Here is a 27,636-nt window from a genome sequence, read left to right as displayed (position 1 = left end):
TCATAAACCCCTTGAGGTCAGGCCATAGCCCCAACTTTAAGGACTATTGTACTAAAAGTAAAAAGCACACGGGCAATGCATATATTGCTCAAGATAACCAACTATTTTGGCAATATCTATTTTCACAGGTATATGATATTATTTTATTTTTGAGGAATGAAAACCTTTTGTGGACATTCTACTGATCCTAACAGAAATCTCTAAAAAAAAATTCAAAACAATCATTATATTGGAGATAAAAATTAATGTAGTATACAGCAAAGGACAAAGCCAATTGAACTGAAAAGAACAAGTGACAAAGTAAGATGCTTCACATCAGACATGGTCTAGAAACAGGTTTTAATATACAGCATATTTGTAAGTGCTACGTAGCAGAAAGCCTAACTAAATTCCAAATATAACATCTTTAGAGAATGACAGTATCCTGTCAGATATCCCATTATTTTTAAGTTCCACTACACCTGCCTAATGTTCATTTCCACAAAAAACTACTCCTGGATAAAAGCCAATGAATTAGTATGGGTATAATTACCTCATAACAGTACAAACAAACCAGATATTAATTGTTTAATTTCTTTATTTTATTTGTTACTTTCAGCAAGTAATAGGAATGCCTTTCCATATTTTCTACCCACAAGATTTGGCAGTGACTATCTTAAGAAATATACAAACAAAAAGTAAGATCAAAATGAGTGACTGAATAATAAATAGCTTATTGACTTTTAATAAGAGCATTATCAACCAAGCTTCCTATCTTGTTTGAATGTGGTTTCACTCCTTAATTTATTATGTCCATGAACTTAAACAATGTGTCAGCTGATTGTAATCAACCTCCTGAAATACAATAACTCAAAAATAAAATTAGACAATTGTATACTCACACACAATCTGAAGTGACATGTTATAATTGGACATTAAAAACAAAAGCATGAAATTGTTGTAGCAGCTATTTGAGTCTAATCATCTGTTTAATATAGAAAGGAACTGTGCAAATGAAGATCCTGGCTCACTAGCTGCAGTAACTCAACAGTACCCTCAAAATAGGAATGAAAAGTAAAACATTTTAATTCTTATTAACAGAGTCTTTTGCAACAAAGACTCATCTCGGTCTTCTGAATTTTGACAAAGTAGACTTATCCTATAACTAAGAGAGAATCAGTTCATGAGTATCAAATTTTCAAGTGTAATAAAGTATGGAAATTTCAATACTGGTGAACTACAGGAAAACAAGCATGTTGACCAAGTTTTGAGATGCTCTAATCTTTTTGGAAAACAAGTGGAAATTATGCAACGTTACAAAATCACTCATGCTCTTGTATTTAGCGAATCTCAACTATTGACTTTATATCCCAAGGAGATTATAGACAAAATATCTGTATAACAATATTCACAGCAGCATTATTTTAAATCAAATACATACTATATGCCCAATGACTGCAGAATGGCAGTACCAACTGTGATACGAAAATATATAGAATAATACTGTACCATCAGGAACAATGAAGATGAAAAGAAATCAAATAAACGTGGAAAGAATCATGCAAATGAAACCAAAAAGAACCAAAAAAATAGGCAATTACTATAAACATGTGTTAAGATGAGTTTAAAGAGCAACAAAAAGAACAAAAAATATTTGACTATACTGGTACTAACTCATAGTGTATATATGTAGGAATAAAAGAACTCAAGACAAAATAAACTCACTCTCTCTCTCTCTCTCTCTCTCTCTCTCTCTCTCTCTCTCTCTCTCTCTCTCTCTCACCATACATCTTTTCAGATGTTTTCCTTAACTACTGAAGGGGAAGTTGTACCCTAGGAAGATGCACCTGGGAATGTAATGAGAGTATGCATCCAAAAAAAAGTTTTCAATAAAATTTTTCAACTAAATAACTATGCCATCCAAATTCCTACCACTAATTTTAGAAGACTAAAATGTTCCCAAAACTGTTTATTTGTTTATTTTTGAATTTTACAATTTTCCCCTTAATCTTACTTCCCTGCCCCCCACCCCCACAGAAGGCACTTTGCCAGTCTTTACATTGTTTCCATGGTATACATTGATCCAAATTGAATGTGATGAGAGAGAAATCATATCCTTAAGGAAGAAACATAATGTATAACAGATAACAAGATCAGACAATAAGATATCAGATTTTTTTCCTGAATTAAAGGTAATAGTCCTTGGTCTTTGTTCAACCTCCACAGTTGTTGCTCTGGATACAGATGGTATTCTGCATTGCAGACAGCCTCAAATTGTCCCTGATTGTTGCACTGATGGAATGAGCCAGTCCATCAAGGTTGATCATCACCCCATGTTGCTGTTAGGGTGTAGAACATTTTTCTGCTTCTGCTCATCTCACTCAGCATCAGTTCATGCAAATCCCTCCAGGCTTTCCTGTATTCCCAACCCTCCTGGTTTCTAACAGAACAATAGTGTTCCATGACATACCTATACCCCAGTCAAAAACTGTTTATACAACCCCTGAAATGAAACATCTTCCTTCATTTGTCCAGCTATTAGTCATTCCTCCTTCTCTGAATTACTCATACCACATCATTTGACCTAGCTTACATAGTCATCATATGATAACACACACTTCTTATACACCATATACAAGTGAAGATAAACACATGCACAATATAACAACATAAATCTAATTGCTACTGGCATTCCCTTTGAGTGTTTCTACCTTTAGAATTTTCCATGAAGGAATGCAGTCATACAGTATTTCAAGAGTAATAAAGAATAATGAAAGAGTAAAGATTTATTTATCCTATGCCTAGTAGTAAGACCTGATAAGACCTTTTCTGGAGGCAAGGATGAGTACTTGCTAAAGGAAGATGATCAAGTGCAATGAACCCAACTACACAAAACAAGGATAAGGCTGACAAGAGCTGAGACTATACACAGCAGCACTGGACACAAGCTACTCAAATTTCTTTTCCAGAAACTATCTCATTTCCCAAAGGGAATATTGCACCCAGGCACCTAAGCCTCCTTTTGAACATAATAATATCTGATACAACACAACTACCTCTGAGTGTAATTCAGTCCTGTAAAATACTGGCAAACATCCAGAATAAAGTGTTTACTGTGTTTGCTTTATTCTCTCAAGTGATCACCTTTTATGCTTAGTACCTTTTTACTTTTACAGAGTATCCATGAAGGAGCAGAAACCTACAGAAGACATTCCCTTTGGATCTGACTAGAAACAATCATTTCCAGGTAAAAGATCATATGACAAAAATTAAAAGGAAAAAAAAATCTCTTACAGAATCACAGATAGGGGAAAGTTTATAACCAAACAAGGGATAGATGATTTCAGCAAGGCAAAGTAAATTATCTTCATTATAATATCAAAAAGTAATTGTATGAACAAAATCAATGGAGCAAAATAAGGGAAAATGCTGAAGGAGAAAAGTTTTCACAAATACCTCTCTCTGATAATACCTGGATACCTTAAATATATAGGGGCTTAGCTAATATAATTTAAATCACAATACTACCTAAATTAATCTTAAGATTCAATGCTAAAAGACTGCTTTATAGAACTAGAAAAAATAACAAAATTCATCTGGAATAACAGTGGAAATAATTAAAAAGAAAAGAAAGACTGGCAATAAGAGATTTCAAATTATACCAAAGTAGTACACATAAAAACAATTGGGTACCAATCAAAAAAAGAGAAAATAAGATCAATGAAACAGATTAGCTATTTAAAACACAGGTGCAATCTAAGAGTGACTCAAGTGTTCAACAAATCCACAGTCACCACTCACTTGGACAAGGACTCACTATTAATTTCTGGGAAAGTTGAAAAGAAATCTGGAGAAATGAAGTTTAAGTCAATGTTTCGTACTATATATAGGAAGAGAACATGGGTTTATTAAGTATCTACTATATGCCAGGCATTATACTAAAGGCTTTACAATTATCTCATTTAACCCTCATTTGAATTGTGATTAAAAGAAATATTACTGTCTGTAATCATATATAAGCAAGATTTATATTCTTTCAGAAACAGTCCAGTAAAGCGATACCTTACCCCTGCAAAAATTTCTACAGCCTGAAATATTTGAACAATCCTTTATATATGGTATTCCATTTGACCCTCCAATAACCCTGAAGAGAGGTGTTTTTTTTTAATCTCCATTTTACAGATAAGAAAACTGAAACTAAGAGAAGTTAACTTCTTCCTAGGCAAGAGAACTGCCCAAGGTCACACAACAACTAAGTCATTAAAGTAGTATTTGACTTCAGTTCTCCCTGTCCCCAGGTCTAGTATTCTAACCACTGCGGCAGTTGTAGTTTTTAAGCTCACCCATCCATGGAGTGGTTGTACACATTTAAAGAATGCTTAAGGACTTCCGTTAAGAGGAATATTTGGACTAAAACATAAAAGTCATAGTAAAATGAAAATACAGGGTCTCAAAAATTTTAATGTAGTTTTAAGCTAGCTTTATATATTCTCTTTCTTTTGTTCTTGTACTCGTACCCTGGTGTTACTAAGTGATTTAAGATAACAAAGCCTTTAAGACACTCCATGCCCAAAAGGAAATGCATCCTGGTTATTGGTCATAAAATCAAGAAAGTCAAGTAAGCTGATCAAAAGACATTAGAAACTATAGTAATACAGACTTATCCAGTGACATAAGGCCAAAGGTTCTCTGTTCTAATGTATAAGAATATGGCATATAAAAATGAGAGCCAGGAATCTATCTTCTGTAGATGAGGAAGCTAAAAATTATTCAGAAGGCTATTTTCCTTAAAGCTCAGGAAGGCTGATCAGAATGGGGGAAATAATATAAACAAATTCTAGAATTGGGATCTACTTATACTTTATTTATAAATTACATTACACAGGCATTGCCAGAAAATTCAAAACACTGACACTACAAAATCTACACAGCTCTTTTCCACTGTTCTTCTATTTGATGTCTTTCCATTTTCCCTCTCCTTGAATGTCCTCAGGATAATTTGTCCTGTTCTTTCAATTCCTATGACTTCTACCCTATAGTTCAGGCTTTCATAGCCTCCTGTCTGGGCACTGTGTAACAGAAGGAAACAGAATTTGAAATCAGAGGACCTGGCTTCAAAGGATATGTACAATTTAGTGACTTTGTGGCATTGCTTCAAACTGCTTTCCAGAACAGTTGGCCCAATTTGCAGCTGCACCAATGTGCTCTCTCAGGGTGTTTGTCCTCCCACAACCTCATCAGCAATTTGTTGTTTTCTTTTTTGTCACATCTCCAATCTGATATATTTGAGGTAGAACTTCAAAGCAAACAATATATAATAGACATTTATTTTTCATATATAAACCTCTTTTTCTGTTATACCATGAATATAAAAATGTTCTTTTTCACATTCAGAAACATTTCATTCAGAATGGAAATTTTAAAAAAATTCTAGAGAATAAGCAAAGAAAATTATTAATCAATAGCTTCAAACAAGTAACCTATTCAAAATGTGTATATTTATACACATTATACATATAAATTAGATATTACACATTATTATACATTACATTTATATGCATATTGCATTTTTATATTTGCTTATATATCCACATATAAAAATTATATACATATATATTTATATAAGATATCATTTAAAGGGAGAATCCTATTCCAAATTAACTACAAAGTGTTTAAACTAATCGGGAAACAATCTGCCAAGCTGTATCCAAGAGTTATAATGATGTAGTAACAAAACTCTTGTCCTGCCTCTCCTCCTCTTCCCTTATGAGACCAAGATCTCTTGGTTATACTATTACATTTTTATTCTTTCGTTTCCTACCTCAGATAAAAAGGTGTTTGGGCAGGAAATAGGATTAGATTTTGCAATAAAAACAAAGTCACAGGTAATTTTAAAGAGTTCTATAACAGGATGTGTTAGAGGAAAAAGTTAATTCAATTATAATCTTCATTGTTAACAGGATAAATACCATGAATCAAGAGAGCTGAAGAACAGATTAGAAAACAAAATCCAAATAATTTCTCAAGGTAAAATATTCACAAAACATAAAGAATTACAGAGAAAGACTAGTACAAATTTTATTATGCTTCAGTTGAATCCAAAAAATCAGGGCTTACAAAAGTTTTCAGGTAAGTCAATACGTATAGATTCTGGCATGAGACAAATGAGAAAAGTTAAGTCAAATTTTCAGGACCCAGGATGAAACAATAGTAATAACTATATGTGACTGATATCCCTACTTTGGAAATTGCTAAATTTAACAAATATAAACAAGAAGGCAACCTTGCATCTCAAAGACTGGAAAAGTAAAACTGACAGACCTACATGCAATTATTAAATGGGAATCTAAAAGACTATTCTTACTTCTCAGAATTGCATAAAACCTTTACTGAAAAAAAATCATATGCTATAACATGAGGAACTCAAATAAATGCAAAATAAATTTAAGATATTTACATGAGACTCCGGGAAGATGAATAATAAGTAATTCATGATACAAGCATGAAGCTCAAAAGGTAAATAATGGATGGATACATAGATCTAGGAGTCATCTGCTAAAAGATGAGAGTCGAACTCATGAAAACTGAAGAGATTACCAAGAAAGCTAGAGACGGTGTGGAAAAGAAGAAAAAGGAAAGAGACATGGGAGCAGGGAGGAGGAAAGACCAAAAATAGAGCAATTTATCAGTTGACTTGTACTGGCCTATTTATATTTTAGCAGTCTTAATCTGTCACTTCCTGCACCCCCTCTCCCTTGTTCATAAAACTTGAAGAGCTCATCATTACTACCAGAATAAAATATAAATTATTGTACTTGGCATTCAGTTCTTCCCAATCTAATTCAAACCTATTTTTCCAGGTTGATAACAATTATGCCTTACACAGACTATATCCTAACCACTGGTCTATTTTCCTGAAAGCAATATTCTGCCCACCCCCCATTTCCATGCTTTGAAAACAGGCAAGCTCACTCCCATGTCAGGAATACTTGGAGTCTTCACAGCTACTTGTTAGCCTTCCTAGCTCTTTTCAAAGTTCAGCTCAGGTATTTGTTTCTCTTGTGTAAGTTCTTATCTTCCACTACCCCTACCACAAAAAGTGAAATCCTGAGAAGCAGAAGAGGTGTCCTTATGTCTTGGAATTCTTAGGGCACAGCACAGCACCTGGTATATACTATCTAATGAATGCCTATGGAACTGAATTTCAACTCAGGGGAAGCACCATGGCCACTGCTGGTGCAAAGCTACTGAAGTGAAAGTAACAAATATTTTTCTGGCAATAATCAATGCAAACTTGAAAATGATGGCACTCTACAGAGCTCTCTATTATTAGTAGGCAATTTTGCTCCATTGTCCTAAGCAAAGAAATTCTTGGGGACTTTCCTTTGGATTTTGGGGGACATGGAGGGGGTCTGTTGCAGCAAAACAAAATCTATCAATAAAAAATATTTTTCTCTTACAGAGTACAGTTTTAGAAGATTATAAATAGTATTATCATCACATAAAATAATGAAAAATGGTAGGAGGAAAAATGAATTTGCAGAAAGATTGGCTCATGAACAGATGAAGTTAGATTAAAGTCATCAAACTGGAGGTGAAACCAGGCTATTGAAGGGCTTCAGAAGCTGACCCCTTCCTATGTTTCCATTCTTCTTGTATCTTACTTTCATTCACATGCTCTGCAACCCAGTGACTCTGGTCTTCTTGCTTCTCCTGACATAAGAGACTTCATCTGTTGACTCCATGTACTTTCACTGGATGTTCCCAGCTCCTGCAATCTTTTTTTCCTCCTCATCCTCATTTACTAGCTTCTGTGGTTTCTTCCAAGTCTCAATTAAAATCCCCCCTTCTGCAAGAAACCTTTCCAATTACTCCTAAATATTAATGCCTTCCCCATCATATTATCTTGAACCTAGCCTGTATAATTCTTACTTATTCACAGTTGGTGGCACATGGGTCAACCCCACCCCTTCCCAGTGAACTCTGAACACCTTGTTGTTGTCGTTGCTGCTTTGGGCACATAGTAGGAGAAACTTAATAAATGATGTCTGATTTCACTTGAGTTGGAAGGAAGGCAGCAGAGACAGATTAAAAAATGGAAAATCACTCAACATTTTTATAATGCATAACAACTACAAAACAACACAAGTGTGTAAGTGCTACAAGAGATAATGGAGAGATCTAAAGGAAAGAAAGATCATTTTTGACTGAAACAGTAAGGAATTTAGGGAAGGTTTCACCAAAGTGGAGGGCATAGCATTTAAGTTGGATACAATTTCAATAGACAAAAAATGAAGAAGGAAGGAATGTATTCTAGGTGCTGAGCCCAACATGAACATAGACATGGAGATAATATTAGCTAACATTTACATAGTGCTTTACAGTTGACATATAATACATTATTTCCTTTGATCATAAGAAGACTGTGTAGAAGATTCTATGGGTCTTGTCTCCAGTTTATAGATTAGGCAACTGAGGGTAAAAATTGAAAAGTTTTGCCACAAATTACACATCTAGTGAAGTTACTGAGGCAGGCAAGCAAAGCAGGTCTTTCTTGTCTTCCATTTTAACATTTTTTTCCTCTCTCATGCTATAAACAAAGGACAAAAACATCATGAGGGTTGGTGAGTAGACTAGGAGACTTCTCAAACTATACAATATAGGCAAAGACAAAAAGAAGATAAATCTAAAACAGTAGGATGGCATCACATTGGGGAGAGATTTGAATACCAAGATATGGACAATGATATGAAACAGGAAGTCAACTATGGATGTTTAAGAACCCATAAAAGTCTCATTCCATAGATTAATCTATGATCAAACTTGGAATGAATGTGGCAGAGGAGGGAGGGGAAAGAGGATGAGTGGGGTCAGGAATATTGATTAGGAGGCTAATGGCAGTAGTCAAGTAGTTGCTCATGAGGGTCTATATCACGATAGTGGCTACAGGAATAGTGAAAAGGGTAACCTATATGAGACAGATTGCCAAGGTAAAAGTTAACAACAGTTTAGATATAAATGATAACAGAAAACAAAAGGAATCAAATATAACAGTGAGATTTCGAGCATGAGCAACTAATAGTGGAACCATTGAAAGAAACAAATTAGTTAGAAGAAAGAACTGCTTTTATTTTGAGGTACCAGTCAGACATCTGGGTAGACCATTGGAAATAGGAGTCTGGAACTTAGGAAACACATCAGAAATAGAAATACAGATTTTGGAGTATTTTGATTTTCTAAAAAGTGATGGCCTTGGACAAAAAAGGATATATTTCCTCAATCTATATACATTAAACTCTATGGTGGCAGTAGTGAACCTTAGTTTGTAAAGATCATGCTGGAAAGATTATGCAAAGTTAATTTTTCAACTACCTGTAATAGAAATAACCTATATTGTATAATTGGTAAAAATGCTAGTGTGAGGGGCAACTAGGTGGTACAGTGGATAGAGCACCGGTCCTGGAATCAGGAGTACCTGAGTTCAAATCCAGCCTCAGACACTTAATAATTACCTAGCTGTGTGGCCTTGGGCAAGACACTTAACCCCACTGCCTTGCAAAATAAATGCTAGTGTGTGTTAAACTGTTATTTAACAGTTGAAAAGTCAAAAAATTAAGAATTTATTATATTTTTTCAACTACAAAAATCAACATAACAGAAAAATAGGTAGTTACGTTTTTGAAGGATCTCATATAGGCTCTAACTTTCCAAGGGGATAAAATGTTACTTACATATATAATCAGTGGACTATTGAAGTACCTCATCATTTATGTATGAGTACACATGAGAAAAATAATACCAAAATTACTTTATTACTCCAATGAATCCACAATCTTGTCAGATTGCTAGCTATCATGTTGTCTCATACTGCAAAACTCTTATCCAAACTTTCCTCTAATTATCCAGAAGAGGTTCAGATTGTCCTAGACTTTTTGGCTAGTCTTTTAATAGCATGGAGGCATCAATGGACAACCTGGGTTATTGTTCACTCTCATTACAAAACAGGCTTTCTCCTTTTCTGATTCTAAACATTATCTTTTATGCCATTTTATCTAGAGGAGCCATCAATGGCAATAGCTACAGGTTACATAAACCTTCTATTCATCTCTCCTTCACAAAATATATTAGGGAGAAATTCTACAGAATTCTTCATGATAAAAATTCTCTAAATGGCATTTATTTAACATTGAATACAATAAGATTTATGTAACACCTGACAGTAAATGAAAAGTATCACTGCTATTTAATAAGAGGAATTTTAAGAAGATTCAATGACTTTCCCAATGCAATATGAAAAAATAAGTAGCAAAACTGGGGTTCAAAAACATATCTCAGGGTAGTATTCCTTCTACTAAACCCATGCTCAGAACTGCAAAAGTACAACCATCCCAGAGACTTTTGATAACCAAGACATATCACAAAATATTTTCATTCCTATTTGTAAATTTCAATTAATTTACAAAATATAAGTTAGAAAAAATGAGAAGAATTTAAACTTTTTCCTCCTAATAAATGTCCATAATATTAATTCATCATCTACATTCTTTTGGCATCTTTAAATATTGAATTTATCTTTGCATAATAAATGTAATTTTATTTATGGCAATGCATCCTAATGTAAGGAGAAGCTTGGTTAAGGAAATGTTCTTCAAGTCAGTAAAGATAAATAGAATTTGGGGGGCTGCTAGGTGACGCAGTGGATAAAGTACCGGCCCTGGAGTCAGGAGTACCTGGGTTCAAATCCGGACTCAGACAGTTAATAATTACCTAGCTGTGTGACCTTGGGCAAGCCACTTAACCCCATTTGCCTTGCAAAAAAAAAAAAAAAACAAAAAAAAGAAAAGATAAATAGAATTTAAAAGCACAAAACCATAAACCAAGACAAACATACATATCCAAAACAAGTAGATCTCATCTGATTATTTTTTATTAAAATTAAGGAATGAGAAAGTAGCTATTTATTGTACTAAATGGATGTGAAATTTAAAAAAAATTAATTGGGAGTTTAGCAATGTTTATGCAATTTTTAAAAGATCACTTCTAATCTCCTACCATTAAACAGTTTCAAGTCTTATTTTCATCTGATTACCACATTAGTTTTTTGTTGTTGTTTTTTATGCACCAGTTAAAAAGTAATGAAATTAATCATTTTTATTCTAATTGAATTTAGATATTTTCAACAAAATTGTCACTACCATAAAATTGAACATTTTACAGTAGGCAGCTATTCCAGCTACCAAAACTAAATAAGGAAAAAAACCTCAAAGTCAACTATGAATGCAAATGTTCTGTCTTTAGAAGAAAAGCTACCTCTAGACTCCAATAATGCACGGTTTGTCTCCCCCTTCTGGCCTGCACAATTAATTAATTATGCAGAAAGCACTGAGTAAACTAAGATTGAAATCTTCCTTGCAAATTTTTCCTTTATTTAAATAATTAACACGGACCAACTAGACCATAAAATGCTACACCTCTTAGAACCATTTTGCCAATCGAGAACTTATCATCAGTTAAATGATCCACCCAGTTAGACAAATCAGCCTCCAGCACTGCAAGGTTTAGCAGTATTTTAGGAATAACATTATGAAGATAGCTAACTAACAATGACATCTGCATATGTGATACACAGATAATACATTCTCAAACTAATCAGGAATGGAGTTTCAGTATGACAAGTTCTCCTAACCTATAGAACCATGGAACAATGAAAGAGGGGAAAAAAGTGATTCTGAATAGTGCTCAAAATTCAAAATTTTGAGGAGTCTAATAATAGGCTAAATGAAATGTCTGGAATTTTCTCACCTAAACTGAACAAAAATAATGAGCTATTTACCCCCACAGTATAAAGGGAAAGCAGTAGATATGGACCCAGAGGTCCAGGTTCAACATCTTCCTTTCCAACGGTATGAGCCCAGAACAAGTCACTTACCCCTCCAGATCTCAGTTACCTTCTCTATGGAATGAGGAATTTGGATTAGATGACTTCAGAAGTCCCTTCTAGCTCTAGGTCTCAGATCCAGTGATCCTTTCTAGACCATGGGTACCTTCTATGGACAAAGGGCTGCAAAGAAGTGGTTCAAATGGCCCAGACTGCAAGCACCGAAATTCCTCAGCCCATTTTCAAATCTATATGAGATGCTACCCAATTTTTTGGGTGGAAGATCCTCCAAGGGAGACTCCATCTGGGCCTCTCTGCCATAATCTCTCATTCTAAACTCACATAGTTAAAACTCTGGTATCTTGAGAGGATACATTTGTGTTTCAGTGAATAAACAGAAGAAGAGAATCAAAGGGTATCTCTCACAGTACTATTTTCAAACCTCTTCAAGATTTGATTAAATCTTCCATAGACAATCAAATTCTCCCTTAATCACAATCTGATGGAACAACACAAAAAAAAGGCTTATGCTTTCAAGCCCCTGGACTATGAGCCAATTAATATGGACTTGAAAAAATAACATCACCACAGAAGGAATTCTCAGTTTTCCCATGTTCTGCTACTCAAAAATGCTGCTATAAATATTTTATTATATATGGGATCTTTTTTAGATGAGACCTCTGTCTATTAGCTAACTTTGGTTGGGAGTACTTGCTAAAATATGTCACAAATCATCTCCTTCTCAGGGTTAGGAGACATTGCCTTGAAATTAGAAGGGATGAAAAAGTTTCCATTGGTCCAGTCTCTTCACCCTTCTCCAAATCATCTATCCTATGTGCAAATATTTGCAGAGAGAGATTGCACCATCTCTCTTGTAACCTATTTCATCTCTGTCAAATCCTGTTATTTTATTAATCCCCTAAAACAGCTTTGTCAATGTTATCCTGAGGTGATATAACAATCTTTAACCCACTTCAAAGCCCATTGGCAAACATCTAGACCAAATAAAATATAGGTGGCCACCATTATGCCACAGAGGAATCCCTGTACCTTTGGCTGCATTCCTGCTATAGCTCCAATGTCTTTCCCATTTTGGTCAAATCTTCCCCATTATTCCAGTCCACAATAATGGCTCTCTCTTCTAATCCCATAGTACTCTATATTCAGTACTTAATGAGTTATCCCATTATACTGCAGAATCTACTATTTTTTTAACTTCCACCATGCTCTATCTTATGAAGCCAAAGAGACATGAACTAATACTAGATCTATGTACAAAGCATGTTCTAGGAGCTATAAGGGAGCTATAAGGGACAGAAAGACAGTGAAGCAATGACATAGAAATACAGTGCTATAGAAACTCAAGGAAAGGCTTGACTTCTGACCAAAGAGGTATAGGAAGACTTCATGGAATAACTGGGATAGAAGAATAAAGAAGAGTAATGGGGGCAAAAGAAAGCATAGGAGCTTTAATTGAGCCAACTGTTGGGTAGACCAATCTGGAACTGTGCAATAAAAAACACAAAACTCTTCATGCCTTTTGACTCAGTAATGTCATTACTGGAAATTGATTCATTGGAGGTTAAATTCAGAACTAAATGCCCCATATATACCAAAATATGTATAGTGATCATCTTTGTGGTAGTAGAAAAATGGAAACCAAATGAGCACTCTTCAATAAATAACAAAGTTAACAAACTGAGAATTAAATGGAATATTACTGTGCAATGAGAAAGGACAAATCAAGGAAGGCACAGATGTAATGGCAGACAACTGCACTAACATAATATTAAGAAAAGAAGAATGAGGAGAACCGAATACATAATAAATAAAAAAGAGACATCACTAAAAGACAGCACAATTCATGTTAAATGCAGTGACCAATATGCATTTTTTTAGGTTTTTACAAGGCAAATGGGGTTAAGTGGCTTGCCCAAGGCCACACAGCTAGATAATTATTAAGTGTCTGAGGCTGGATTTGAACTCAGGTACTCCTGACTCCAGGACCAGTGCTCTATCCACTGCACCACCTAGCTACCCCAACCAAAATGCATTTTAAGAGAGTAGATGAGGAAACATCAGCTTCCCTCCAAAAAAGGGGTTGAAGACCATGGAAACATAGTGTTTTATGTGCCAACATTGATTTATTACTTTGTTGGTCAGTTTTGCTTAACTGTCAGTTTAAAGTTTTGTTTTGTTAGAACAGTACACTAATTTGGGAAAGAGAAATATCAGGAATTTGACCACAGTACTAAAAGCATCTATAAATTGTTTCTTTTAAAGAGAACTCTGGCTATGAGGTGGAGTATCACATGAGGAAGGGGAAACTTAAAGGAGAGGAATAACTGCAATAGCAAAGGAGAGAGAGAGACAAAGATGAGAGGAAGCAGTAGGAGAAGAAATTCAGGAATAACTATGAAGTACAAAGTGAAGCATGAATCTCTAGGTTATGGCAACTGGTTGCATTACAGGGCACAGCTGAAGATGTTTCTGAAATCTCATTCTGGTTTCTGATCTCATTAGTGAACTGAAACTGCTCCCTCCAAAGATCTCAATAATCAGCAATTAAGAACTCTGATCATACATGACCAAAGCAATGTCTGATGAAAAGGTCCAAACATTGTTTGAATAAATGTAGAGTGAACAAAAACTGTAATGACAATAATAATATGTTTGCAAAGCATTAGATGCATATTTCATTTGGTCCACATAACAACCCTGGGAGGTAGGTGCTACTAGAAATTCATACAAAGTTTAAATCTAAACTCGATTTTAAATGGCAATAAAGACAATGTGCAACTCCTTCCTTCTACCTAAATTCTTCTCAATATCCAACTGTCCATATCCCCCACAAAATTCCAAAATAGAACCCAGGAGTGCAAGGCAGGAGGCAGTTTTCCCCTACTTCCATGAACAGTGAGGAAACCTTGTACAACTCTACCTTCAGAGTACCTCAGATGTTTGTCCTTCATTCTCAAAGAAGACCGTGACTTTAGGAAGATGATGCTATGACAAGCAAATGAATTGGATTTTACTGGGGGGGGGGGTTGCTATGCTCAGTCACCAGCCTCACGTCCTCCTCCTTCAGAGCCATCTGGATCCAGTGGTCAGATAGGAACCAGCATGACTGAAGATGACCCTGGATGTGAGGCAGTTAGAATTAAATGACTTGCCCAAGGTCACATAGCTAGTAAATGTCAAATGTCTGAGGCTGGATTTGAATTCCTATCCTCCTGTCTCCAAGATCAATGCTCTATCCATTGAGCTACCTAGCTTCCCTTAGAATACCTCAAATTAAATTTTAATGAGGCATTCTATGGTTTTGGGAGAGATACTAAGGAAGCTGTCTAAGGAAAACTTTTTTCATTGCATAAATTTACTTCAGATCTAGACAGCACATTTGATCTGTCTTATTTTCCAAATAATAAGACTAAAAATTTATAAGAATTTATATAAATTATGACTTAGCATAGTTTACTATTGGCAAGCTTAATGAAAATTCATGCAAACTGAATCTGGATTTAATTCACAACATGCTTCATTTATTTGGGGGATAAAGAAGAAAAAACAGAAAACTTCAGGTGCCCCAGGTAGAAAAACTAACAAAGTTCTTGAGATGGATGTGCAATGTATCAGCACTTGGTTTTCCAAAGGATTATTACATTCAAAGAAGGCTATGCTAAATGAATGTTCATTTGATATTCCAGCCTGGGGCCAGATGGCCATCCCTAACCCTATGGGGATTTTTTGAAACACCTGAGAGCAATTACGCAAGCAGGCAGTAGCTATCTTATGGTGGTGCAGCATTCTAAAATATCACATTTAAGTTCACCATGTGAGGTTTTGTGCTTACAGGAATCTGATCAATATTACAAATGGCAGTCTTTGAGACTCAAAAAGTTTATGATATATACTGGAACTGACTGAAAGTTTGGGTACTGTACTGGTAGCCATCAAACATTAACAAATAACCAGAGGCCATGTGAAAGAGTAGTCCAAATCAAGTAGGTTTCACCAGCATCTCCAGCACTAGTTTTCTCTGGAGAAAACTGAAGCGGTTGCACAAGGAAGATCAACTATTCATTAGGAAGGACCCTAATAAGATCATACATTTAGAGCTAGGAAAAACCCAAGACACCACTCTGTTTAACCCTTATTAAAACCATTATAACTATTATATAGCTCCAGGAAGGAGAACCATAATGGTTAAGATAACTTGGTCAAGGTGGTGCATGGAAGTGAGTTTCAGAGTTAGAATTGAAATCCACATGCTCTGACTTCAAAGAGCAGCAGGGTGGTGCTACACAACTTTGGGCAGTCTGTACAAAGTTCCAGTGATAAGGATACTTCATGTATAACAGAGAGAACATAAAACTGCAAGACTGGAAAGACCTGGATCCAAATCACCTTTCATTGCTCACCAAACTGTGTGTTTAACAGAAAGTTATTTGACTTTATTGACTCTTCATTTTCTCATCTATAAAATGGGATGGACTGTAGTAAGAACCTCACAGATATTTTTGGGAGGATTAAACAGAAAAGCTATGTCAAGAGTTTTACATACTTAAGCTATTTATATTACTTTTCACTAGTACCTGACTCAAATTTATGCATTAGTCAAGTGCCTTAAAAATGGAGGAGGGGTCTTCCTCCCATACTATTGTGTCAAGCACCATCCTTCATTGATGTTTTACATGCACTTTTCACTAAATCTTCCCATGTACCTTCAGTCAAGTTGAAGAAGTGCGTATACTCTCAGGTCAAATTAGGAAGGCCAAAACCTTTATGACTGGTTCTTAACACCAAGATGGACAACTCTTGGCCTGGTACAGAATGGTCAATAACCACAGGATCAGGATATTGTACTTAAAAAAACTACTTGGTTATTCAAGCTGGAAGGGACCCTTAGGAAGCATCTTGGTACAACCTTTTGTTTTATAAATGAAAAAACTATGACCCATACAGGGTCACAAAGATAATTGATGCCATAGCCAGGAAGAGAATCATAGAGTCTCAAAATATCTAGTCTAGTCTAATTCTCACTCTACAATAGTGCTCAACCAAGCACGGTGAATAAATCAAAAGACAACTCCCCCCACCCTATGCCCACCCCCACCAGCAGAGTTCCTGAGTAAGGTGTATCTGTGAGAACCAATGGAACACCAGGAAGAGCTAAGGCAGTACAAGAACCCCCCACTGGGGTACATAATGTCAGTGGGATCCAAAGAACTGACAAGTTTAGGCTCAACTTTGAAAATGAGAATGTAGCTAAGTTAAAATCATATTAGGAATCATAATCAGAAAATAGAATCATATTCAGTGTTTTTAAGTATTTAAATAATAGAACTTAATGAGATTCAAAACTGCACATGGAAAAACCCTTCCTCTCAATATGTCTCTCATTACTTTGGTAGGAAACATGCAAAAAAAAATGAACCATTCAGGTCAAACACTATTTTATAGAGAGATATAGAGATAAAGATATATATGGATTTGTATATGTATATATATATATATATATATATATTATATATCTACATACACATATATTTCTTTATCATATGCGTATGCACACTTTTCAAATGCTCAGTTCTCCAAAAGTAAAAATCTGATTCTGAGGCAGGGAGGGGGGAGGAACAACAATGTATTATTTGTACTTACCATAACTTTACTTCCAACTATCTGCATACAGTTGTCACCGGAGAGTGATTATGGTGTAAAAAAAAAATAGCAACAATATTAGTAACTAGAAGCTTTTCACAAAATTAGTTAAGTGTTTAGTAAATTAGTAAATACCTAGTTCTACTTGTTATAGAAATTATATCTGATTAGAAATGGAAACACAACACTGATTATCATCATCTTAAAAAATAAACAAACAAGATGCTCTGAGATTACTAACTGAGAACATCCAGACAAATAAGAGATTAGAATTATTTCAGACTGAATAGTTTTAAAAGCTTACTCTAAGAGGGTTCATAATACTAATATCAAGTAATAAAAGATATGAAAAGTCAAAGTGAATATTAAATATTTTTAAGATTTATAGTGATAATTCAAGTGAATACTAAGGAATAGAATAATTTTAGAGATAGAATTTTTCTCCTTATTATGACAAGCATACAGTTAATATTGAAATGTTCAATTTATAAACATGAATGCTAGTTTGGAAAATCCAGTAAGTAATTTAAGAAGTGGACTATGGATTTGAATCTTAAATATTTACATAAATCAAGCTGCAAAAAATGCTCATTTTTGAAAAAGTAAAACCCACAAAAAAGGACATGTTACTTTCATTGCTCTAGTTTTCCAGGTAATTATTTTATATGTCATGGAGGATTACTTTATATTGGAGGAAGACAAATAAAAATTATATCTACACCCATATCTAATATCCCACACATTTATTCTGATCAAATAAATAACTCTAAAAACTCTGGCTGAGCTTCTCCTTGAACAGGATGGAACACAGTCTAAGTTTGCAGACAGAGATTCTGTAAAAGGAAGGAAATTAAGTGATACTCACAAATAGTATACTTTTTACCAAAAATCTAACTATAAGCATTTGGGTGATTCACAAAAGTGGCAGAGTGATCAGAATGGCCAGGAGCACTGGTGTCCTCCTGTTCACTACTTCTGCTGTGAGATGGGAGGCACTCTACAGGTCCTAATAGCATCCCCAATGTAGGAACTGCACTCTTTCAGATGACTTTACTTGAACTGTGTTCCTATGCCAGGCTTCTCAAGCCCTGAAATCAGCTAATCAGTAATGATCTTTCAGTCATTTAGGTAGAAGAAGGTCCCAAAGATTTGGGGGTCCCTGTCAAAAAGTGGTAAGAGCTGGTAGGAATGGCATCTATTTTCAGATGCTGTGATTATTTTCCTTTAAGAGGACTAGGAGGTCATTCTCAAGATTTGGTTGGTTCAAGAGATTAAGGCTCAAAGCACTGGCATGGCTTCCCCATGAGGAATAAAAAACTAAGTCTATGGTGATTCTAGCCCCTTAAGTTTAGAAGAAATTCCATTGCCAACATGACAAGTGTGAGGGTAGGAGACAGTCTCATTCACCAAAATCAATTTTATATCCAAATTAATCATTTTTTTGGTTAAGTGAGTTTTTCTTTGTTAATTTTATCACCTAAAAATGTCACTTTGTGATCGAGTCTGAAAGCATGGAAGTGGCCTGAGTTAAGAAGGAAAGAGGGAGGGAGGGAGGGAGGGAGGAGAAAAAAAAAAAAGAAAAAAGAAGAAAATAAGAAAACAAGTTCTAATGGGTCCTACATCGACATAGTAAAGTCAGACAGTCCAAATGATGAGAAAAGATACAAAATATAATAAGGGGCCCGAGATCTGTAAGAACCGGTCATCGAGGCCTGATTCACAATACATCCAGATCGTCACAACGACTGATTTTGGCTAAAGTAGATCGTATCAATTGGTTACATTGGCAGAGGCAATGGGTCTGCCATCTATAACTCAGGTGTTGTCACCAACAAGACCAACGAGAAATGGTAAAATGAATAGTGTTCTCATATCTGATACCAAAAATAAATCAAAATCAATTTTCATTGAAATAAGGGAATAAGGGGGCGGCTAGGTGGCGTTGGGGTCGGCTAGGTGGTGTAGTGGATAAAGCACTGGCCCTGGAGTCAGGAGTACCTGGGTTCAAATCCGGTATCAGACACTTAATAATTACCTAGCCCTGTGGCCTTGGGCAAGCCACTTAACCCTGTTTGCCTTGCAAAAAACAAACAAACAAAAAAAAGAAATAAGGGAATAAAAATTAAGTATAAACAAATGTTATGTGTACCCACTCACAAAATACATGAGAGGTCTCATGGACTGTGTGATAGAGAGTTGGTTTTGGAGTCAGTAAGACATAATTCAAATCCTGCAACTGCCATATCCTGCCTCTATGAACCTAGCCAAATGGCTTAATGAAGGAGTGCTCTATGAAAGGTACACTAGTGCCATAAGTTCCCAAAAGTGTCACAAATGGACTTTGGCACAGAGTTTTCCTATGGGGAGGTTCCCTGTACTGGAGAAATGGCAGGGATTTTTCCTTCTCACTTTCATATGCATAAACAAACATGCACAGGTATACATGTGTGTATACATGTATTCATGTGTGTAAAGGTTCGTACACACATGAAATTCAATCTATCTGCATGTACATACACATATACCTAACTACTCCCCTCCCCCTATTTTAAGTGAGAGCTCACTCTCTCTAGCAGCTGAAGTGTGACATCATTTTAAACCATTTACCCTATATTTTAAAATGCATTAAAAAGTCTAATATGATAGAAAGTGACAACGAACATTCCCAGAAAACCTCATATCTATCTCCAAACATACTTAAATCCTTTAAAAAGTGTTGAGGTAAAAGTCTTCAAGATTTCATAATGTCTATTCAATGAAACTATCTTCTAAACTTAAAATCATCCTTACAATACTTTAAATGCTTTCAAGTATAAGTAGTTATAAGGTGCAGAACTATTCTGGAAAATCCAAGAGAGTCTATTCCATTTGAGTTGATATAAATCCATGCCATCAACTGAGTGTGTCAGTAATTTAAAAAAAAACAGCCACATCATTTCTCTCAAAGAAATGGGGGAAAAAAGGTATACATCCTTGAAATTCAAAAATAAATTCCAACAAGTAAAATATAAATCCAATTGCAGCAAACAAATAGAACTTGAAATATTTTTGAAATGGATATTTTACTTAATATTATTTTCTCAATTTCTATGAATCCAGTCAGAAGGAAACAGGTATGAGGATAATCTAATTAGGTTATAGATTTGGGGAATCTTGAGATTTCATTTCATAGGTTTGGGGTTAGGGGGAGAAGTTTTCCTCCATCACAAAAGTAAGAAGTCAGCTATGCAAATTGCCTTTTCTAAAAGAGTGCTGTCTTCAGTCTATTGTGGTGATATAAATCTCATTTTAACAGATATGTCACTATTGCAGTCACTAATAAATCTTTTATTCCTGGCCTTTGGAATCCAGCTGCCAAATGTGTATTACCTCTGCCTATAGTATCTGCATCTGTCAGTGCAGCTGGGGCAAGGCCAGAGAGCCATTCCAAACAGCCGTGACAGTCTTCATCGAAGGAAGCAACAGAAGCAGGAACTCTTATCCTGAACTGGCCCCCTCCTCACTTTCACTGGAGACAAAACAACTCTCTATCCAACAGCCACAAAGCCTAAATCTCATTTAATAACCAATATGAAATGGGGAAGCAAATGAGATCTATCCAAGAGCCACTGTGCAGACCTGGCCAGTCAGGTCGGGCTTTATCTGCTTCTCGCTTCATCTATGGCTCAATTTAACATAGCACCCAGCATAGCAACAATAAGTTGATTTAAGAAATGGATTTCTAAGACATGCCTCTATTTGCTTTCGTTTTCTTCTAATGTCATTATGCAGGAATCTAAGGAGAGAATAGTGGGCATTTATTAATGAGCTCTGGAGAAACAAAAATGTGATTAACTGCAGGTTAAGAAAAAATTCAATTTATTTTAAAAACTAATGCTTGCCTTCACATTTTAAACATGATGGGGGGAAAAGGTTAGACAAATGTTTTTAAATGATGCTGCCTTTTTAAAACTCTAGAACAGTTTTAAGCATTTTTATATTTTTTTATAGCACAAGTATTAAACATATATCTACATTTATTAAAGGATTTCTTTAAAAAATGTATCAGTGCAAAAAACCCAGGTCTTATTTTTAAAAAGAGCACACTACTCTCGGCTTCTCTTCCTTTCTGTCTGTCTGTCTGTCTGTCTGTCTGTCTGTCTGTCTCTCTCTCTCTCTCTCTCTCTCTCTCTCTCTCTCTCTAACAATCCAAATTACAGCCAGAGGGAAGAAAAACCTTGGTGAGACATCCAGGCGGAACAGCTACATGAACAGTCACAAATGATGGACTTCTCACAGGAATCATTCATGATCAGTAATGGGCACCAAATTATGGATATTGTTTGTCACAATATTCTCCCTCCACATCACCTTCAAATAAGGAGATTACAAAGCAGTTTCCTTTGTTTTAGAGATAGAAAAGACAGCATTCAAAAATGTCTAATCAAAACCTAGAAGCAAGTTTGAATCCAGAAAAATATTAGTAAATGATACCTCGAATTTGACCTCCTAATAGAAAAGTACTATGCACATGACCTGATTCCAATAAATATTGGTTAGACTAGTTTCTAATGACTGCTTTGGTATTACTTGGTTGATTATGAGTTTAATAATGCTTAACCTTAGTCTTTTCATTCTTTTTTTTTCCTGTCTAAGCCAATTGTAATATGGTAATCACAGTGCAGTGGGCTCTGCATTTGAAGTGAGAACAGTGGGCCAGGTCCTGCCTATACCACTTATTGATCACAACTGGCAGGATTCTTTCTGGGTCTCAGTGGGTCATCTGTAAATAAGGGGGGCTCGTCCATATGACATTTAAGTCCCTTCCAGGTTTATATCTATATAAGTCTATGACATAAGTCCAAGTGAAATTTATTTTCTTGTCCAACTGAATCTTAGAAAATTAAAAAAAAAAACCCTGAAGGTCAAAATTAAAATCAGTAGCAAGATGATATTTAAATCAAAATTCAATAGATTAAAGAAGAATTTTTTTTACTTACAGTCATCACACTCAGTCCTACTTTTATAAACAAATATGGAAGACACATTTAAAATCTTATTTATTTTTTAAAATCACCACATGATTATTCATGTATCATTATCTGTATTTTGCACTCAGATTTAGTTACATAGGTTTACTAGTGTTTCTGCCTTCAGGTATTTAAAGAAATAACACTGAATATACAGTCTTTATTTCCCAAAGTATTTTACTGTAAACAATAACTTGAATGCAAAAATGAAAAGAGATTCATCAGAATTTCAAAGTAAAACCCTATGCATCACCTAATTCTATTGAAAACGATGCTCATGGCAAATTTCACTTATCACTGAAAACATATTTCTGCCCTTGGATACCAAAAACAAATTAAAAAGCGAGCTGTTGCTTTGCTCAGGCAGCTGCAATGTGTTATATTTAAATTGTTCCACATTCAGATTCAGCCTCCTTCAAGTGTAATATAGAACCTAGGCACTAGTGGAATTCAGGAAACACTTCATTTATAAATTCCGCTGGAATCACTACGCTTATGCAGAACTGACATCATAATTTTATGATATATTTTTAGAGAGCACAAATAAGACTTTTCACTAGTCACCTTTTAAAAAAAATTAAAAGCCATTACAGCTCTAGTCAATAAGTTTTATTTATTAAATATTCCTTCCTTAGAAATGCAAAAATTCTGAGACTGAAAATGTAGTTTCCTTGGGAAAAGTTGAACTTGAAGCTCAATGTTGAAAGGATTGAGGGTGGGGAGGGAAGAACAGAAAGAAATGCCATTCTCTCTGAGGATATACTGTCAAACATTGCATTACCAAGTTCATCATCACTCCTGTCCCTTGAAATGCCCATTTCAAATCTCAAGAATCTCACAAAAACATACTGTGATGAGAACTGCTATTCAATGTTCTCCTATGTAATCAAATAACAATGCAATGACTGGCATGGGGTAATTTACATGGTTGGCATCACATATGAAAAAGTCAAGAAACAAACTCCAGTGATTCATAGCAAACTGCTGTGAATTTCATGTATGGGCATGTGAATGTTTAATAAAAACAGAGGCAAATGACAGGATACAATGATTCCCAATCTGGGAGTCCCAGGACCCCTTTTTAATGTTAAACTCCCAGAAGATAATAGTTGCACTGCATATGAAAAAATACAGGATAATCAAAAGGTACTATATTATTTAGCAACATTTTGAAATGAGGTTCTTTCACAGGGCAGGGGAAAGAAGCCTGGCTTTGGAGTTTAGATGATCTGGGTATGAATTCCAGTTGTATGATCACTCATGTGGCAGATCACTTTGACAAGTCAATTAACCTCAAATATAAAATAAGGGTAGTGGATTTGAAGGTTGGTCTGGTCCCTTCCAGCACTAAATCAAGGATCCTACCTATAGCACAAGAGCAATTATATACACTGAACAAATGGTATGGGGGAAACATATTATTTACTCATTCTATTGAAGGTACATTTGCTTATTTTTTATCTTTTTATTTATTTTTTTAGGTTTTTGCAAGGCAATGTGGTTAAGTGGCTTGCCCAAGGTCACACAGCTAGGTAATTATTAAGTGTCTGAGGCCAGAATTGAACTCAGGTACTCCTGACTCTAGGGCTAGTTCTCTATCCAGTGCCCCACCTAACAGCCCTGCTTATTTTTTAAATAACAAATTCAGTTCAAATAGCATTTATATAACTTCCCCTATGTGCCACACAATGTGCCAGATGCTGGGTCAGGCACTGGGGGATCCAAAAACAACAAAAAGAACCCCACAAGTTTCTGCCCCCAAAGTGGGGCAATTCTCTAAAGGAAATCCTATCTGTATAGATTGGTAAGTAAACACCAACTATATACCACGTAATTCGAGGATGGAGAGGAATGCTCAGAACTGGGGAAATCAGGAGGATCTTCACATGTGAGGCCTTTACTTAGGTGAAGCAGGAATTTCAAATGGTGTTATTAAGGAAAATATACATCCCAGGCATTGGATTTCTGTGTAAAGGGAACATAAATGAGCAATGGACTGTTATGGGATGGGGTGAGGGCAGAGTTAGTAAGTCACTTTGGCTAGAACACAGAATACATGAAAAAGGAATAAAATGTGGCTCAATCTGAAAAGCTACACCAGACTGGAGTCAGATTATGAAGGGCTTTAAATGTTAAACAAGGGCATTTGGGTTTTAACTTCAAGAGAATAGGGAACCACTGAAGTGTCTTTTTTTAATTCGTTTTTTGTTATTGTTTTTGCAAGGCAATGAGGTTAAGTGACTTGCCCAAGGATACACAGCTAAGTAATTATTAAGTGTCTGAGGTCAATTTGAACCCAGGTCCTCCTGACTCCAAGACTGGTACTCTATCCACTGTGCCATCTAGCTGCCCCTGAAGTGTTTTCAATAGGAGAGGTCCATGGGCAAACCTGTGTTTTAAGAACCTCAATTTGGCAGCTATGTGAAGGATGAATTGGAAAGGGCAAAGACCAGAAATCAGGCAGATCAATTAGGAGGCTACTACAAAAACCTAGAGACTGGGCAAGGGCAACTGTGGTATGAGGGGAGAGAAATGGATGATGTTCTGTCTACTGAGGAAAAGAATTGCCAAGCCTTGGCTCTGATGGGCTTTCTATTTTGCTGGAGATGCATAAAGTCCATCTGGTAGACCTTTTAGAATAACTAACTCCAAACACCAGATTAGTGAACTACCCTATAATCTAGAGCATTAATATTTTCCACAAATACAGAATTCTTTTTAACATAAAAGGCATTTGTGATTTTCATGGCACTTTAATCAAAAAGGGCTCCAATCAAATCTCAAGTCTCATATGGTGGGGCCATACAAATTCTACTCCAAAACTCCTAACTCCCCCCAAAGCAATAGATTTTAATCTTTCTTACTGGTTCCTAAGTTCTTAAAAATATCATACTTTAGATAAATGGTTGTGAGACAAGTAATAAATTCTAATAAATTTATCTAATGAATTTGGTAACCACAGTTGAGAACACATTTAAGTACATAATATAAATAAAACGTTGCAGGGTTTTTCCTTTTCACATATCCAAGTAGGGTCAACTGACGCAGAAATATGAAGGTTTAGCACATAGGGGCAAAAGCAAAGAAGGCCAAGCTCATCCAATAGCATGGCTACTTACCGATTTGGCAGTGGCGGAAATGTACTGGACAACCATTTCATGCTTTGTGCCAAAATCTTTATCTCTCAAGGGAGCTTTTCGTTCTTCATTTAGATTCATATCTTCCTAAAATTACAGAGAACATACAGGATCAGAATTATATATCCATTTCCAAAGGCCAAATAAAGCCATCACCAAAGAAGGACTAGATCACCACGCAACCTGTGAGCATGCATATCTCCATCAAAGGAAGAGTTTCTTTCAAAGAAACTTCATTATCATACTCCTCCTCTTTTACCCTTAGAGATCACTGACATCTAACCACACACTTTCCAGAGTAAAGCTACCTGTTTTGTATGTAAAAGAGATTCTAGACATTTGAATCCAAGTCCAAAAGGGATTACTGGGCTAGTTTCATGTGAGTGATACTAAAACCAGTCTCTTGACTCTCTCCACTAAGAAATTATAAAATGTAAGAGTGAAATGTTCCAAGTTCTGTCACCTGTAATCACTGTATTAAACACTGTTCCTGCCCACGATTTCCTCATCTCCTCCTCCTCATTCTTTGCCTCATGTCACAAGTATATGCCACTTCCCTCTCCCACATTTCCAGCAAGCCCCCCTCCCACATTTAAAACTAAGAACTCTAATCAAATAGATATAACCTCTGTAAGAAAAGTGTGTGTCAAGCTGTGTCCCTGTGGCCCCAATTCATCATCTTTGCCTAGCTTACACTATCCTAAAGGTGGTGTGTAACTCCATGAACATGTAAGCATCTGCAGGCAGGCACTGGCCTGCTATGGAACCTGCATCCCCAGCATTTAGCAGCATCTTGTCACATAGGAAGAGCTAAACCATCAAGAGCTGTTGCATTCTCTTATTCATTTTCAGGCAGTGACTCCACCTCCGCCCCATTTCCACCTTGGCCCTCACAGAACACTTCCTTTTGGAATTTTCCATGTAACTATAATTCATGATATAATGTATTTGTTTTTATGTTTTATCCCGAGGTGTGCTGGAGTCAGCTCAAACTGGCTGATGGGAAGTGACTATTATATTTTCAGTATGAGCATTTAGATCACAGAAATTGGCACTCTAAATTAGGGCCTTGATTTTTTTGTTTTGTTGATTTTCTAGGCCAAGGAAAATAATGGTAAAAATATTAATAACACAGATTCAATTTAAAAATGTGCTGTGAGTACATTTTCCCCAGAAAGCCAATTGTTAAACCTTACCAGTATATGATTGTTCTTATTCCTCAATTAAGGTAAGTTAGACCTCACTCTGTCTAAACTTGATCTATATCCAAGCACCATCAGCATGCAATAAATATATGATAAACATCTTTTGAACCAAGAAATGAACTTATACAATTATCTTTATATAAATTTGAATACAAAAAAAATTTAAATTTTGGATGAAGGGTACTAAACACAAAAGGAAATGTACAATGTTCCTTTTGTTTGGGCTATTTCAACCAGGACATCAGAGAGGTGATGTCATGACAGGCAAATGAACTGGATTTGAGTGGGGGGGGTCCTTCTTCAAAAATGAAGGACAGACAAATCAAACTATCTCCAAATGTTTTATAAGCATCAGTAAATTTGGGTTTTTGGTTTTAATTTTTTAAGTGGAAAAGAAGATGTAAAATGTGGATAAACATGTGAGAAAAGTCATTACCCCCTCTGAGCCTCACATTTCTCAATTAAGAAACTGTTGATGTTCAGCTGTGTATGACTATCCATCACCCCATGTAGAGTTTTCTTGGCACAGATATTGGAGGAGTTTGCTATTTCCTCCTCTGAATAATTTCACAGGTGAGAAAACTGAGACAAACAGTGAAGTAACTTGTCCAGGGACACACAGCTAATAACTATCTGAGACAGGATTTGAACTTGAGAAGACGACTCTTCCTGACTCAGGCCCAGCAATCTATTCAATGCGCCATCTAGCTGCTCTATTCGTGAAACTGGAACACACTCCTTAATTTGCTTTCAAAAAGGCAGCAAAT

At 35.6% G+C, this 27,636-nt stretch overlaps 1 protein-coding gene across 4 annotated transcripts in view; it reads right to left on the bottom strand.

Annotated features, from left to right (window-relative positions):
* DIAPH2 (diaphanous related formin 2) overlaps positions 1 to 27,636 on the bottom strand; it is an 857,560-nt gene that overhangs the window by 758,363 nt on the left and 71,561 nt on the right. For 3 of the 4 annotated variants that reach the window (XM_074205516.1, XM_074205518.1, XM_074205519.1), the window contains 2 exons: positions 25,647 to 25,751; positions 17,519 to 17,539 (listed from right to left, as the gene is read on the bottom strand). In XM_074205516.1, the coding sequence (XP_074061617.1) occupies positions 17,519 to 17,539; positions 25,647 to 25,751 (126 nt within the window). The remainder of the gene's footprint in view (positions 1 to 17,518; positions 17,540 to 25,646; positions 25,752 to 27,636) is intronic. The other variant, XM_074205517.1, reaches the window with a different exon arrangement.

Source organism: Macrotis lagotis, chromosome X, assembly GCF_037893015.1.
Source record: "Macrotis lagotis isolate mMagLag1 chromosome X, bilby.v1.9.chrom.fasta, whole genome shotgun sequence".
NCBI classification, from domain to species: Eukaryota; Metazoa; Chordata; class Mammalia; order Peramelemorphia; family Peramelidae; genus Macrotis; species Macrotis lagotis.
Note: the sequence above shows the minus strand (reverse complement) of the source record. Positions and strands in the feature narration are given on the sequence as shown.